At 37.7% G+C, this 17,008-nt stretch overlaps 1 protein-coding gene across 5 annotated transcripts in view; it reads left to right on the top strand.

The window, feature by feature from the left end:
- Nucleotides 1–17,008, top strand: part of ULK4 (unc-51 like kinase 4) — a 437,172-nt gene that overhangs the window by 151,938 nt on the left and 268,226 nt on the right. For all 5 annotated transcript variants that reach the window (XR_012500063.1, XM_074345160.1, XM_074345161.1 and 2 more), the window contains exon 30: nucleotides 9,736–9,828. Coding sequence is in view for 4 of the 5 variants with exons in the window: in XM_074345160.1 (XP_074201261.1) it covers nucleotides 9,736–9,828 (93 nt within the window). In the remaining variant the exon portion in view is untranslated. The remainder of the gene's footprint in view (nucleotides 1–9,735; nucleotides 9,829–17,008) is intronic.

The following is a 17,008-nucleotide window of genomic DNA, read 5'->3' on the forward strand; positions in this document are numbered from 1 at the left end:
TAAAAATGTAAACCACATGGCAATTCAAGAACAAGCATCATGTCGATGAGTGCAGGTTTTTATTAAGCTGTTTGAAGTGTGCTTTGGAGAATGGTACGGGGTTTATTGGGATGTAGTGTGGACTGTTTCAATACTTGTGTTCTGATTTTGATGGGAAGTGCGGGTCTTGGGTCTGCATTTCATTCTCTCATCCTCAGCTTCCTCATTTATAAAGTGAGGATAATTGTACCTAATTCAGAAGATTCAGAAATGAGGACTAAAAGGGATACTCCTTTGTGAAACACTTAGTACAGTCTGTGGGACATAGTGCAGTCTTGACAAATGTGTGGCATTACTATTAGTAGTAGCAGGTACATTATTATAATCTCTCCTATTAAACTTTACAGTGAAGGTTGTAATGGTACAATAATAGTATATACTTCATAGAAGTGAAGTGGCCATTAAATAGATAATGATGATTGTGCCCACCTGGCACATATAGTAAGGGCTCAATAAGTATTGTGTAAAAATTAAAAAAAAAGAAATATAAATAATGCATTCATTTATCTTTGATACTGGAAAACTGGAAACCTTGGCAAGGAATTTAGTCTGAAAATTTGAGGATAGCTCTTGGTAATTATAAGTTTAGCAATGCTGATAATGGAAAATGCATGTTCTTCATTGAGTATGTAAATGTAATGGCTTAAGAATTAGGAAGTTTCTAGAGCTTACAGGAGCTGTATAGCTCCTGCTTCAATTTGCAAATAGACATATTAATGTCGATACTTTTAATGTTGTTAAAGTTTTAATCCTTCTTTGACCTTAAACAAAACTTTGGATAAAGCCAGAGTGAAGGTCTTTTCATGTCCCCGAGCCTGCCCCACTTTTCACCTGTAAGTGTTCAGTTAGTTAAGACAATTTTATTTGCAAACAGTAACTCTTAACTCTAACTTGAAAACAGATTATTTGCTCACATAACTGAGAAGTCAAAGACTTGCGCTGATGTTAAATGCAGCTGGCTTCAGGGGTTTGAATTAGGTCTACAGCACCATGTGGATGTGTCTTTCTCATCATGCCTCCTCTGTCACCATCTCTGTGGCTTTATTCTTGGAGGGGCTCTTTCTACATGATAGTTAGAAGGCTTCTGGACGGTGATCCTAGGGAGAGTGCATGTCTTTTCTAATAGCTCTGGCAAAATTTTCAGGAGGACAAGAATTTAATCCCGTTAAATACCATGTAATATGTGTCTTCCAGGTGCTTATCAGAACTGCTGTGTTACATGAATGAAAACTCAGTTGTAAGAAGAAATATTTTATTAAAGTAAATACTGTTCTCAAACAGAGCTAATAGGATGTACATATATATATATATATAGAGAGAGAGAGAGAGAGAGAGAGAGAGAGGGAGAGAGAGAGAGAGAGAGAGATTGATTGATTTATTCCAAGGAATTGGCTTACATGATTATGGAGGCTGAGACATCCTAAGAGCTGCAGTCTGCAAGCTAGAGTCCCAGGAGAGCCAATGATATAGTTGCAGTTTGAGCCCAAAGGCCTGAGAACAGGAGAACTGATAGTGTAAATACCAGTCTGAAAGCTGAGAGGCTGGAGGCCCAAGAAGAGCTGATGTTTCAATTTGAGTCCAAAAGCAGCAAAAGATTATGTCCTGGCTCAGGGAAATGGGGCAGGAGGAGTTCCCTCTTCCTCGACCTTTTTGTTCTATTTTGGTCTTCAACTGATTAGATGAGGCCCACCCACATTAGGGAGCGTAATCTGCTTTGCTCAGTCTGCTGACTCAGAGTTTAATCTCATCCAGACACACACTCAGTGATACACCCAGAATAATGTTTGACCAAATGTCTGTCAAACGCTGGTGCCCTGTAGCCCAGTCAAGTTGACACATAAAATTAACCATTGCCACATCTATTATAGGCATGAATGAAGGGCTTACTGTTTAAGTTGTGAATATCAAAGAACTGTTGTCTCTTCTCAGTGTACATGCTTTGCTTTCTAAAGAGATGAACTTCAGTAACAAGTATTTTTTTAGTGCCTTTTGTATGTGGAGGATTATATGAAACCATTTATAGAGGAATGGTATTTGAGTTACACTTTGCAACCCAGCTATGATGGGTAGAAAAGGAGTGGGTACTCTGGGCGAGAACAGGCTAAGCAAAGTATGAAAGAGGCAGAGCAGTGGGCAGTAAGCAGACCAGCCTGTTTCCATCTTCACATCAGCAACAGTGCGTCAGATCCCTTCATGCTGGCCATGGCTCTGACCTCTTCGTATGCCACCAGCTTGAGAAAACTGTTGGTAATACTGGTCATTGGTCATCTGAATCTTGTGATGAGAGTACATTTGTATCCAGATCTTGGCCCTGCCATTGACTTGGTGTGTGCCCTCACTTCCTTCTCCCCTACTTCCTTTCCGTTTCTCCTCCTTTCTTCAAGATAGTTGGAATGCCAGGAACATAACTGTTATCTGTATGATTAATGAGAATTTTTTTTTTTTTTTTGGAAAGAACGATAAACCACATCTACTCATAGAATTACCATGATTTTTTTTTCAGCAGAGAGACAAGATTTAATTTTAAAGGCTCATGCAGAAGAAAAGAGGCAGTATTTAATGGAACTGAAGCCCAGAGTGACTTATTAAAGTCAGCACCCCTCAGAAGTTTTATATCAAAGTTATTATCAATGAAATCTTAATACGCAAAAGTAGTCTTCTGCCGACTATTTGAACTTTTATTTTTCTGACACTAGTTACAAAAGGGGAGGGCCTTGCTCTTTCAATATTCAGCTGTAAATGGGACTAAAGCCTCCACTCAGGAAACACACCACTGCTCATCTTAGGAAGAGGACATTTTAATATTCATACAAATGTAAATAATGTAATTTGTATACATTGTGTGGTTGTTCATATGAGGTTTAAAATCCTTTCTCTTCTCTCCCTCCTTTCTTTCTTTGTTAATTAATTCAATTAATAAATATATACAGAGTGACTTCCATGTGCTGGGTACTCATGGTACTATGGTATCAAGACTGAATCCCTACCCCTCAGTGCACTTTGCCGAATGGGTAAGACGAAACAGTAAACAAATACATGATTTCATTTAATTATGAGTGCAGTGAAGAAAAATAAAACAGAAAACAGTGTAAGTGAAATAGAGAATGATGGTAAGGAAAATGAGAGCGGGAGGTCTTTATTTATTTAGATAGCACACTCAGGGAAGGCTTTATGCCAGGTAGCAAGCCCTGGGAAAAAACGTGCTTTGCAGTTTGACTTTGGGAGACTGGAACTACTTTGCCAACCTGTATTGTTCTATTTTCATATTTTCCTTTAGCTTTGAGTGTTTTGTATTGAAAAGAGATCATGCTGATATAAATGTGTTTACACTGTTTTTATGACAATAGGGCATTTGACATTTCTCTCCTGGGGAAAATGAGTGCTGCCTGTTCTTTATTCTTTTTTCTTTTTTAATAATTCTCTTGTGACCTGTACAGTCATCAGGGCCCTAATGACTTCATAAACTATTAAGGCTTTGTTTTTTAGAGTCCGAGAAAGGACTGTATTCTTGACAAATTAGGATTGTACTTCCTTTTAGAAATTTGAAGTTATAAATGGATTTCATTTGTGGCAACACACTGTAGGGTTATCTGTCTCTGAAATAATATCCAGCAAAAGTCACGAATTTGACTACCTGATTTGTATGTTGGTGGCTCAGAGGACATCCAGATAATTCTGTATTGCATCTGTCTCCTTTAATTACAAGTATGCTAGGTTAAAATAGGCATGAACTTGGCCATCTTTGCTAGGAATCAGAAGATAAAGAAGTATTTCATTTTTGGCCTTTCCTTAGATAATTTTTTTTTGCAGGTAAAATTTACTTCACAAATATTTTTGTACTAGAAAGCAAGTTCTGCTTTATTCATTTTACTCAATCCTTTTATGTTTTGAGTGTGTACCTAAATCAGTGCATTTAAGCAGAGTGGTTCTCCACCCCTCCACCCCAAATCCCCCACCCAGGGGTACAACTACAAGAATCTAAATTGGGATAATTTGGGAGTTAGAGTGAGGATAAATACTTTCATTCCTCTGAATTAGGATAATTCTAGTGCTTCAGTTCTTTGGATACTATTTTGTATACCTTCAGTGTTGCTTTATTGAAGTCATTTTTTAAAAGCCTTTCAGGCCTTCATAATGAAAATTTACCATTGATTTTATCAAAGAAGCCCAGATATTAGGGCTTACTATCTGAAAGAAATTATAGTTAACACTTATTTTGAAGTTTCAATCTTTCTGTTACTTAAAAAAATAATATATCTTCCCACCCATCTGTTTATTTCTGTATCTACTTATGTGTCCACCTAACTGCTGATGTTCTTAGGTATCTCTGCATTCACACATGACAGAGGATCACATAGAACTCAGGTCATATAAAAACACAAGGCTGGAAGGTCTCAAGATATCAGCTGTTTATTTGATTCATGCCCTCTCTCAGTTCATAAAATTTTGGAGTTAACTCAAGATATCACCTAGTGCAAATTTTGGAAAAGACTGTACAGAAAATGCCTAAAAAGGTAGGTTGTCTACCCCTTTCTCATAATAGCCCAGGGAAAGTCCTCAGCCATCTCCAAAGGTGGATTTCACCTACACGCTTTTGCGGTTTGGCAGTCTTTTCTTTATCCAACCCCACACATCTCCTTCCATGAAGCTCTTGAAGCCTCACATCCATCGGCACCATGAGATATGCATTTAACACTGCCTTCCTTATAGCTTTCCCTTGCTCAGAAACTGTGAAACTTTTAGACTGCAGAAAATAACATTTACAATACTTACCCAGTCTTTCAGGTTTTGCGTCTTGCTGACCATTTTATGTTAATACCTGCCTGCTCCACTCTATGGTTGCTCCACTCCTGGTGAGATTTACGTAGTACTTTCTGAAATTTTCTCCTCAGAACTTCTCTCTTCTGCTACCCCTGGACATCATTTTTTGAATATCTCTATCTATACTTATATAACACTATTTGATTGACTGTCTTGTAATCTACTTATCTACACTTACATTTATAAATGCATTAAAATCATTGCTTAATGAACATCTAGGATTTTCCCAGTATTTCACTATTATATATACTGCTACTAAGACCATTTTCAGGGCTATACTTACTTCCTTTTGTTGCATCTCTAGAGGTGGAACCACTGTTTTGAAAGTTACATACATTTTAAGGGCATTTGACGTATTTTGACATTTGTTTTTCAAAGCAGTTTATACTACCAGCTTCACTTACGTTAATGATGTTGACTATTTCCCCCATTTGTTGGCTGTTTATATTCTTCTTAGGTGGACTTTGTCCCTTTTGTGGGGGTGGGGTTATTGGTTTGCAAAAGCTCTTTATATGTTAAGAACATACATAAGATATACCAGTATTCTGGAAATAAATTTTCCCTCATTTACTTCGTTTATGATGGTTGTGCCATTGAGAAGTGTTTAATACTTAAAAACTTTAAAGCTATAAATATTTTTTGGATTCATTTCTCATTTGTTGTCATGCTGCAGAGACCTTCTCACCCAAGATTATGTGAATTTACTCATTTTAGTAGTTTATCAGATTAAAAAAATTTTTTAATTTCTAATTTATTGGCAATACATTTTTGTAAGATATGGCCTGACCCTTCTATCTCCTATTCTGAGATGACTCTTTCTTGTCCAGTGTTGGGTCACCTTTCTTTCCTTTTCATTTATGTGTGTATCTTGACCCCACCCTGCACTCAACAATTGTGATGGTTTTGTAAAGTACTTCAGCTTTTCATTTAGTGGACTCTTCCTCATTGTATTTTCCGTTAAATTTCCTTCGATCTTCTGGAATCATTCTTTTCTCCCAGATTCTCAGAGTGACACATGAAATGTGAGTTTGTGGTTTAATTCTAGGAGAGTGGACATCTTTATGATACGGTGCCTCTCCTTTCTCTCAACAGAATAGGCACTTCTTTCTACTTGGCCACTTCTTCAGTCACACCCACAGAAGAACTTCTCATGATAATCCAGAGTTATTCAGATAGCTTGTTTCTGTGTTCTGCCAGCCTACCTAAGTGGGCACTGGTTACACCAGGCACTTGACCAGCTAGGGAAGAATCTATCCCTTGGACCCCTGAATGTGTGAGTTTTAGAAGTTTTCTCTTGGGTAGTGAATTCGGTACAAATTGCTTTTCCTGTCTGGATTCCAGCTGTTTTGAACTTAGCAAAGACTCCTTATTTCAGGAAAGTCCTAGAAGTAGAAGAGTGGGGTCTTGGGACACTTTCTGGACAGCGTGCTCTTAGGTCAATAGTGATCTCAGTCTGTGGCCTGACTCAGGATACCTGGAGTGCACCTCTCCAGCCCCTGTCTATCCCAGGGGACCAGCTCCTCACTGGTCACTCTCCTTCATAGCCGCTTCAGGAGTCCACGGTTATCACTGTTTTCTTCCTGCCAAGTCGCATTCAGAGGAGTGTGAGATCCAGTTCCTATCAGCTCAGCTGCTTTATCTGTCTTTAGATGACACGCTTAATAAATCCCAGCATTCTTGTGGCTATTTCTTGCTGACCATTACAAACCTATCTGTGATTAAACTTAAATATATTCAATGTATCAATATTTGTATTCTAAACATATTCATTATGAATTTTTTCTCTTCTTTTTCCAAGGGGAGGAAAAACATAACTATTCTTTGAGAAAATTTTCGTGCATACTGGTATAATCTTCATCCTTCCTTTCTGTTTCAAAGTTTGATAACCTCCAACAACCCCAAAACATTTGTATTTCAGACAGTAAGAGTTTCATCCGTATTTTCTTTTTACATGTAGATTCCGTGTATTCTTGTTAAGGCCATTTAAAAATATTTCATGTTTTTCAGTCCTCTTGAGATTGTTTTCTCTATTTTATTTTTAACGAGTTGTCCATATTTTCTTCTATACTTTGTACACAAGCATATGAGTAAGGAGATCACATGGGAAGCATTTGAAAATTCATAAGTTTGTGGTCCTTACTTCAGTGATTCTACTAAGTCTGGGAGTGGGGGCGAGGGGAGCTGGTTATCCGTGGTATGTAAGTGACTGATAAATTTCTTACCCCGCTTTGATTAGAAGTCTCTGGCTGACAATTTCCCAATACCAGTAATCAGTGAAAGAGCACTTTCTTCCCTTATCTCTGATTTGATGCCTTGCTTGAAATTCAGCAGTGCCCCGGATTCTCTGTTAAGGTTGTTGACTCGGCAGTGGGAGGTGGTTCAAACCCTGCACACTACAAAGAAACTGGCTCTTGACTGCCTTCAGAAGAGAACTTCTGAGCCTTTGGAATATCCTGCCTGAGATAGAGTCTGTATACCTGGGGCCTTGAACCTTGCCAGATAATTTATGCCAACAGTGTGAGTTAGAGTGGGGTCTTGGGCCATGCCATATGAGCTTGACCCCTGGAGAGGCTGGAAACTTGGGTAACGTTTGCCACACAGGCACTCTGGGCCTAGGACTGACCCCTCATAAAACCCTGGACACTGGTGCTTGAATGAGCTTCCCTGGCTGGCAGCACCTTCCATGTGTTGTCACACATCACTACTAGGGAGAGTAAGCCCTGTTCACACAAGTCTCCTGGGAGAGGACAACCGGAAACTTGTGCCTGGTCCCTCCTGGACTCTGGCCTGTGTGCCTTTCATTTTTGCTGAATTTAACCAATGTCCTTTCTCTATAATAAACTATAATTGGATGTATAACAGCTTTTCTTAGTTCTGTGAGTCCATCTAGCAAATCATTGAACCTAAAGGTAGTCTTGGGTGCCCCCAGTTTAGGTTGATAAGAGCTTTTTATAAGACTGTTAGAGAAAGGAATAATGCTGAGTTCCTTTTTTTTTTTAAAGTTCAAATTGCATGTTAATTTTACAGATACATTTTTGTCACCTCTAAAGACGGTCCTTGATTTTTGTTTTATTCATATGATAAAATGTGTTGTTTCTCTAAATTTGATTTTTTTATTCTTAAGATTACTTGGGCTTGGGTGTGCTGTATTTCTTTAACATGCCGTTCTCTTTGATATATTTGTATTTTATTTATGATTTTATTATGAATGATTGATATTTTGTCTTTTATCTTTGTCAGACAGGGGTGGATCTTTAATTACTATAATTAAAAAATATTTCATAAGAAAAATGACTAAAATATGGTTATTCCTGGCTCCTTCAATAGAGCACTGTACCCAATTTCACATTTTCTTGACTCACTGCCCCCATTTTGAACATTATGGTGTGTAATGGGCCCTCAGGTCCCATTGAGGTGTGAGAGGCTGCTTCCTCGACATTAAATGCTCCCCAGACTGCTCTCTGCTTGGCGTTCTTGGGTTTGCTTTCTTCTGTTTTTTCTATGCTTTCAAGCCCTACTTCTTGTAATTTTGGGGTTGCCTTTCTGTAATAGTCCCTCTCCTCCCTTTACTTGGCTCCTTTTTAATGACTGTGGGCTTGGAGGCTGCATAATTAAGCTTGTTATATAATGATTTCCAAAATGAGAGCAAATAGACTCTGAGAGCCGGGGGCCCTATTCTCTAGAGAAAAAGCATTTGCTTCACGTCATGGGTTTTTAAATAGACATTTAGGATTTGGAGAGATACTTTGCTCCCTCCTCTGTGATTCTGGAGAGTTAAGTCGTAAAGTTGATGGGTTAGTGTGTGTGTTCATTTGTTCGTTCATTCATTCATTCAGTGCTTATTAATTGAGAATCTCCATGCCACTGTAAAGTGGATGGTTGAACTGAAGTAGGTAAGGCACGGTATATAAACCAGCCTCTATCTATGGAATAATATGGGAGCACAGTCTGAACTTCATTATGGAAGCTTTTGATGAAGATCTTTTGTTTATTCTCTGGTAACAATTTTCATTTCAGATTCCAAAGCATTAATAAGAAAGCTGTGCAGCAAAGAGTTGAGCTAGCTGGCCTGAGACTGCTTTTTCCTAAGAAAGGCCTGCTTGCATGGTTGGCCCTTGGCTGGCATCTTAGAACTTGGCTCTCAGAGAGCTGCCAGTCAGCCTTTGACTGCTGAGGGTGGTTGACTGTGCCTAGACTGTGCAGACAGTGTGCTTTTTGTTGAACGCCTGCTTTCTTTCTGGGAGTCTGGGATTTTGATATGTGCTAGACACAAGTTGCCTGTGTGACCAGCCCCCACGTGATGAAAACCTGGGTCACTTGAGTCTCCGGTGGGCTTCCTTGGGCAGAAACATCACACACGCGTGCTGTGTTTTTGTGACTGGGAGAGTGTGCTCTGTGTGACCCCTTGTGGGAGGGGGAGAGGATCAGGAAACCTACACATGGAATCTTCCAGCCTCCACTGTGTCCCATGTCCTTGTCCTCAGCCGTGTGCTCTGGCTGTGTTGCTCTACTAAGTCTGCACTCTGAGTCCAACTGTATGCGAGTCTCCTGAGTTCTTTCTTGAATCTCTAAATGTGAGAGTGGTTTTGGAACACCCACCACAAATGCCTGAAGTTTCTGGGTCTTGTACTATGCGCAGCTCAGTACTAACCATTTTACGTGGAACGTCTCACTGACTCTTCCCCACACAGTACTCTGAGGTAGGTCAGTATCCTCATCACCGCTGGCAAGTGCAGGTCCTGCAATTCATACGTTTATTTCAGTATCTGGTTTGTTTTCAGATGTTTGAACTTGATGGTATATTGTTTCTGTTGTTCAGAGAAAAATTTCAATGAGGAAAAGCACCAAGTTTTTTAAATCACGTTGTCATTTCAGGTATGAGCACATCCTCACGGAGCCCGACCCGGTACCCTCATACGCCCTGAAGCTGCTGGTTGCCATGACAGAGCACAACCCATCTTTCACCAGGTACTGTCCCTTCAAATTTCCTTTCCTTGTTTCTCATCTGTGAAATGAGTTTTATGTGTTCTGAAAATGCTGTTAAAGATGTCGAGTTTCTCAAAGGCTCATGTTTGTGTTACCACAGTGGTAAATTTTCGTGTACTGTGGTTTGTGCTATCTGTGGTTTATGTGTTTTGAGTGTTCTCATATTTTTATCCTTTATTAGAGTTTGCATTCTGTGGCATTCATGCTTTGAAATGATAAATTGTTTCAATAGAAAATACTAATATGATACTTAAAAAAATCATTTGGTGTTTCATCATAATGAACAGTTGTTTGTTAAATCTCTTTCGTATTAATGGACTATAATTTTTCCCCTATATTATTTAGTGGATATACTTTTATTAAGTAGTGGAGAGCTTTTGTCTTTATTGAAGATACTCCCTGTGATGCTACCAAAGTTTTTAGTACTAGTTGCTGGGGTAGCAGTAGCTGCTTCAGTCTCGGGGAGAAGAGTTTGTCAGAGAGCAGCCAGGTCTCTGGAAGGGAAAGAGAAGAGCTGTTGGTTTCAAGCAAGAAAACTAGTTTTGAGTTGTGTAGGTGATGTCTGAGGACCTTTTGGATGTGTATCCACCTGTAGGTGTGCCTGTGAATTGCCCTTTGGTCTTTCCCAGAGAACTGAATCACAGTCCCGACCACCTGGACTTCATCTGGTCTGCTGTTGACAAGTCCCGCATAGTGGTGGGCCACTGTGACTATTGTTAGTAGTGAACAAGGAAGGCTCTATGTATAGAGTGTCCATATTGAGTGGAAGGCTGAGCTAAAGCAGCCTTTATGGTGGGTGTGCCAGGGCACAGACGGTACCAAGACTGAGTCACGGAGATGCTTTTGGGTCTTTAGGTCAGTCCTGGTGCTGGGGCTGCCGCAGCTCTCAGGCCCGTTTCCTCCTGCTGTGGCAGCCTTACCTGTTTCTGGAGAGGGGCCTGTAACTATTACCCTGTGGTCTCTGCGCCGTGTTGCAAAAGCATCTGGGGAGCACTTAGCCCTTTATACTCTTGTCAATTCAAAATCCTCTATTTCTGTAGCCTTTTAAGTCTGTCCAATGAGCCTTCCATATTTCTCACTCAGAAGGCACCATTCTCTCATCCTACAGAAGAAATTTAATTCTAAAGAGTTAATCTATATTAGACATTAAATCCAAATTCAGATAGTTGTTTCTTTCCTGAACCTTTGATACCAAGTGTAACACTGTGTACTGATTTTATCCTTTCATTAGATTGAGCCGATGCATTTTCTTTATGTTGACTCTTCCTCATTCCTGTGGCATGTTTTCTAGGCTCCTTTCTCTTCTTCCCAACTCTTGATTAAACTCGTCTGAATTTCCTTACATGGAGGGGAAAAACTTAGTGAGGTAGAAACAGATAACTTACACATGACCTATAACCTTTCATTTAAAAATGATGAGACACTAGGTTTAGAAGTCTATTTTACTCTTATTTTTTTTTTTTTAAAGTGTCTACAAGCAGAATTTGATGGACTAATTTTATAAACTTTTTCCTTGTTTTCATTGCATAATTAATATTAGAATATGTTGTCTTTGTTTTAAATGCTGACAGTATAATCAAGAGGTCCCCTGGGCTTCCTCATTACCCAGCACTGCTCCACAAGTGTCTCCCAGGGGTAATACTTACTATTTTGGTGTGAGTCCTCCCTGAACTTTATTTTGGCTATTTAAATTCAATATGTATATACAGAAATAAATAACCTCACTATGTGGTCAGTTTTTAAAAAATCATAGATAGTATCATTGTGTATTTGTTTTTCTGAAATTTACCGTTTCATTTGTCAAAATTATTTGAAGATCTTTCATATCACATTCCTGGCAATATCTTTGCCAAACTTATGGATGAAAATGGGATTTCATTTTACTTTGCATTCACTTATCTACTGATAATCTCTAACCTTTTAATATTTATTCACTCTATTTAATTAAGCTGTAAAAGGTGCATAGCCTTCAACCTTTAATTCCACTTCTAATTCAGTGCTACTCTCTGTTCTTGAGAAAAACTCATATATGCACAAAGATTTCCACCTAGATAAATTTTTAAAATGAGAAAAATGATTTAAAATTGTATTATGTTACAGCCGTAATAAACACAACTGTGTTACAGTTTGAAAGGGAAAGATACATTCTGAATACTGCTATAGAAATATAACCCAAATGATTTTTAAGAAAAGTTTTTTTTTTGGAGAGGGGGAGGTAATTAGGTTTATTTATTTATTATTATTATTTTTAATGGAGGTACTGGGAATTGAACCTAGGACCTCATGCATGCTAAGCATGTGCTCTACCACTAAGCTATACCCTTCCCCCAAATGATTTTGTTAACTAAAATGATTTATTATTCCCAAGTCCATTTAAACACTACTTTTGCCATTTATAGGGCCTCTTTCTGTATTCACTATCTGTTCTATTTGTCTTTTCTCTTAAAACAGGGTATTTAAATGAGAGTTGTCCCATGTCAATTTTGGCTGAGGCTCCAGAGGTCTAGAGCAAAGTGTTAAAGGTCATTACCACCTGCCTTCCCTCTTCCCCACCCTCCTTCTAAAGAGGAGGTAGCAACCTGTATGCAACTTGCAAAATACAGTCACGTACCTTGAAGGGGAGGGATGGAGGAAGGGTTTTTATTTCCCTTACTGGATTTTCAAAATGAATTTCAAGTCCAACATTTTGAAATGGGTAATTCATTTCTATCTGAGAAAAAAACTAGAAAGAGATAATACTGAGAAGTCTTGTTCCTTCCCCTACCCACTGTGTTCTTTCCACATCTTTCCATTAACCCCTATGGTTAACTATTTTTATTCATTTTGTGTCTGAAGGCAAACTGATGTGACTGTGTTTTCTCATTTCTCCCTTTCACACCCAAATAGCATAGAATTTATATTTTTCTATGCCATGGTTTTTTCCCTCCAGTTTTGTTTCTATATTAATACATAGAGAAGTTCCATATTGTGTTTTACAAAGTCTTCCATTGTATGGATATGCCATACTTTATCTCATTAACACCTAATGGGTAGACATGAGTTGTTTCTGTTCTTGTGATAAACAGCAAACAATGAATACTCTTATTCATGCATCATTTTTAAGATATGTGTGTTTATCTTATACAGTTAATCACTAGACATGATATATGTGTATCAAATGGTAAGTGCACTGAAAAAATTTTATTTGAGATTTGGCCAAATTGCCCTCTGTGGGGATTTTACCATTTTGCATCTCCAGGCGACATGGTTGAGGATGTCTGGTTCCATACAACCTTGCCATCAGAATTTGTTGTTAAATTTTGGAATTTTGCCAGTATGAGATAGGTTGTTTCAGTGTAATTTTAATTTGCATTTTCATCATCATGAGTGAAGTTGAGTATTTCTTTATATGGTTAAGGACCACTTGTATTTTGCTTTTTGCTCACATTCTTTGGCATTAGTACTTGGCCTTGGCAATGCCACCCTTCAAAGTGAAACATCTCCTGCCTGGCTTTCCATTGCACAAATACACTCAGTCTGAGAATCTATTTACTTTTAACAGTGTCTGCATTGTTCCTTTATTTTACTGTCTGTGAGTAGTGTGACCATGAATATTACTTTGCACATTCTTTGGTGAATCCATGTATGTGTCTCCATGGGAGACTTGTGCTGGAGTGGAAATATTGACTTACCGAGCATGTGCTTGCCCAGATCCACTAGCTGCTGCCAAGATGTTTTCCAAATTGGTTGTACCAGTTTATATCCCTGCTAGTGTTGTTCAAGAGGTCCAGTTGTCAAGTAAGCTTTTTAAAAAAATTTTTAAGTCAGGTTAACTTAAAGTATAAATTTACAGAGTAAAATTCACTCCTTTTAGGTATATAGTTCCTCTGAGTTTTGAGAAACATACACAGTGGTGCAAACACCACCACTCTTAAGATAAATTATTTCCATCATTCCAGAATGTTCCCTCATACCTCTTTGAATGTTAGCTGATAAAAATTCTACTTGCCTGGAGAATATGACCAAGACTGATTTTATATTTCATTTTAATTTTTAAAATTCATTTTTTAAGTTAGTAAATAACCCATTACAAATTTTAGTATTTTAAAAACAAAAGCATATTTTCACCCGAGGAGGTAGTCACTTTGATCAGCTTGTGTGTGTATGTGTATTATTTTTCACGTAGATGATAGTAGGCTGTCTTCACCATCGTGCACTTCCTTTCAAAAATACATGTGACAACTTTATTGAGATATAATTCACATACCATCTGTCCTTTTTTTTTAACAGAGACATAGTATTAAATTTTATGAATATTCCATATTTATTTCAGGTCACCTTTTGGTGAACACTTAGGTTTTTCTAATCTGCTGGTATTATAAAACAAAGCTATAATTAATGACATAGGTTATTCACCACATGTGTGAATATAGACGTGTAAGAACAGTAATGAGAAGGATTGTTTCATCAAAGGGTACATAAGCCAGTGTTTCTCAAAATTGTTTGTACATTAATATCAGCTGGGAATCTTTTCAAAAGTCCAAAGCTCAGGCCATATCCCTGTCCAATAAATCACAGTTGCTAAGGCTGGACAAAGGCTTCAGTAGTTTTTGAAGTTCACTAGGTGATAACAGTGTGCAAACAAATTGGGGAACCACTGGTCAAAGCATTTATTATTTTGAAAGGTGTTGTCAAATTACCCCAGTCCAGGTTGTCCTAGTGGTGTATGAGAGCCCATTTGTGGCAAACTTGTATAAATTAGTGTGTATATGTGTTTGACCTTGGCCATTCTGACAAGTGAAATTTGTCTCTTTTTTGTTCATTTCTAGTTTTATTACTTTGTGATCAGACCCTATATTTGTTCTATTTCTAATTTTTATTATTTGATTTTATTTGAGGTCTAATAGGTGATTAATTTTTGTGAATGTTCTATGTTTAATTGCTTACTGTAACCAAAACCAAACTAGGCCTAACCCTGAAATCATTCTCACCCACCCCTAATTTCAGCGAGTGCCTAAAGTGGTAACTCACGAACCTGTAAAATCCTCCTCAGTGACGTGGTACCTTGACAGTGTCTTTTTAGGCAAAATGCTTCATTTCAAGTGCATATCAAGAGTAGCATGCCTTACTTTTTATGAATAGATTTATAATACAAAAATAATTATGAACCATTTGTTACGAATGTAATTTCTTAAGTGTCATGTTCTAAAAAGGATAATCATCTTAACTTAGATTGTATATGTTAAAAGATTAGAGTACCTCTTCTTAATTTAGATTACATGTGTTAGATTAGAGTACCACGTAATAACTTGGAAAATTAAACCATTTTATGTCAACTGCAACATTTATTTTATTGTATTTATTCTTATTTTATAAGATGCTTAGTGGATAAAGAAGTTTTCAAAAGCTTAGTCATAGTACAATTGAGAGTTTATTGCTTCTCTTCAAATAAGGGACCAAGAACATGATCAAATCTGTGTTGTGCCCGACAGGAATTGAAAAAAAATACCACTGCCAAGTAAATCTTGTTTATTAGTGGTTTTAAAGCAGAAAGGTAAATTGTTTGCCATGTTGGTTCTATTTTCCTATCAGTAGAAATGTGTTAACCCCCCAGAGCTCTGCCCTTTTCTCTCTCTTCTTAATTTTACAGTAGGTTGCACCAAACCATTGCTCTCAGACAGAGTAATACCCCAGTAGCTTGTTTCCATTAAGAGCTTATTAGCTTTCAGCAAATCTTCCATAGCAAACAAATTACATTTTAACGTCTTGAGTTCTTTTGGAGCAAAATTTAGCTTTTTTCCTAAACTACCAAAAAAAACCACAAAAAGTTTATGCTCCATATCTAAGAATTATCATTTTAGTTTGCTTAAAAAATGTTAGCTCTCTCTCTTTTTTTTTTTTGGGCAAGATTCACAAAAATGCCTTTGGAAGAATGAAATTTTTGTGATCTCTTAATTGAAGTTCATGGTGTAGCTGTCAGTGAAAAATACTTCTTCCTTTACAGTCACCAGTCTTCTGACTTCCCACATTAGGTTTTGGTTCATTTGTTCATTCATCATCTAACTTCTAATCAACAACCACTGAATAAGTGATAATTGAGGCATACATCTTTTTGAATTAGTGTTTCAGCTTTTTCCAGATACATACCCAGGAGTGGAACTGCTGGATCATGTGGTACTTCAATTTTTAGTTTTTTGAGGCACTTCCTTATTCCGTAGTGGGTGCACCAATTTACATTCCTAGCTATAGTGTACAAGGGTTCCCTTTTTCCCACTTCCTTGCCAACATTTGTTATTTGTAAACTTTTTGATGATAGTCATTCTGACAGATGTGTGGTAATAACTCATTGTGGGTTTTTTTAAACATTTTTTATTGGTTTATAATCATTTTACAATGTTGTGTCAAATTCCAGTGTAGAGCACAATTTTTCAGTTATACATGAACATACATATATTCATTGTCACATTTTTTCTCTGTGAGCTACCATTAGATCTTGTATATATTTCCCTGTGCTATACAGTATAATCTTGTTTATCTATTCTACATTTTGAATTCCCAGTCTATCCCTTTCCACCCTCCACTCCCTTGGCAACCACAAGTTTGTAGTCTATGTCTATGAGTCTGTTTCTGTTTTGTATTTATGTTTTGTTTGTTTGTTTTTATTTTAGATTCCACATATAAGTGATCTCATATGGTATTTTTCTTTCTCTTTCTGGCTTACTTCACTTAGAATGACATTCTCCAGGAGAATCCATGTTGCTGCAAATGGCATTATGTTGTCGGTTTTTATGGCTGAGTAGTATTCCATTGTATAAATATACCACCTCTTCTTTATCCAGTCACCTGTTGATGGACATTTAGGCTGTCTCCGTGTCTTGGCTATTGTAAATAATGCTGCTGTGAACATTGGGGTGCAGGTGTCATCCTGAAGTAGGGTTCCTTCTGGATATATGCCCAGGAGTGGGATTCCTGGGTCATATGGTAAGTCTGTTCCTAGTCTTTAGAGGAATCTCCATACTGTTTTCCACAGTGGCTGCACCAAACTACATTCCCACCAGCAGTGTAGGAGGATTCCCTTTTCTCCACAACCTCTCCAGCATTTGTCATTTGTGGATTTTTGAATGATGGCCATTCTGACTGGTGTGAGGTAATACCTCATTGTAGTTTTGATTTGCATTTCTCT

This window comes from Camelus bactrianus, chromosome 17 (assembly GCF_048773025.1).
Source record: "Camelus bactrianus isolate YW-2024 breed Bactrian camel chromosome 17, ASM4877302v1, whole genome shotgun sequence".
NCBI lineage: Eukaryota > Metazoa > Chordata > Mammalia > Artiodactyla > Camelidae > Camelus > Camelus bactrianus.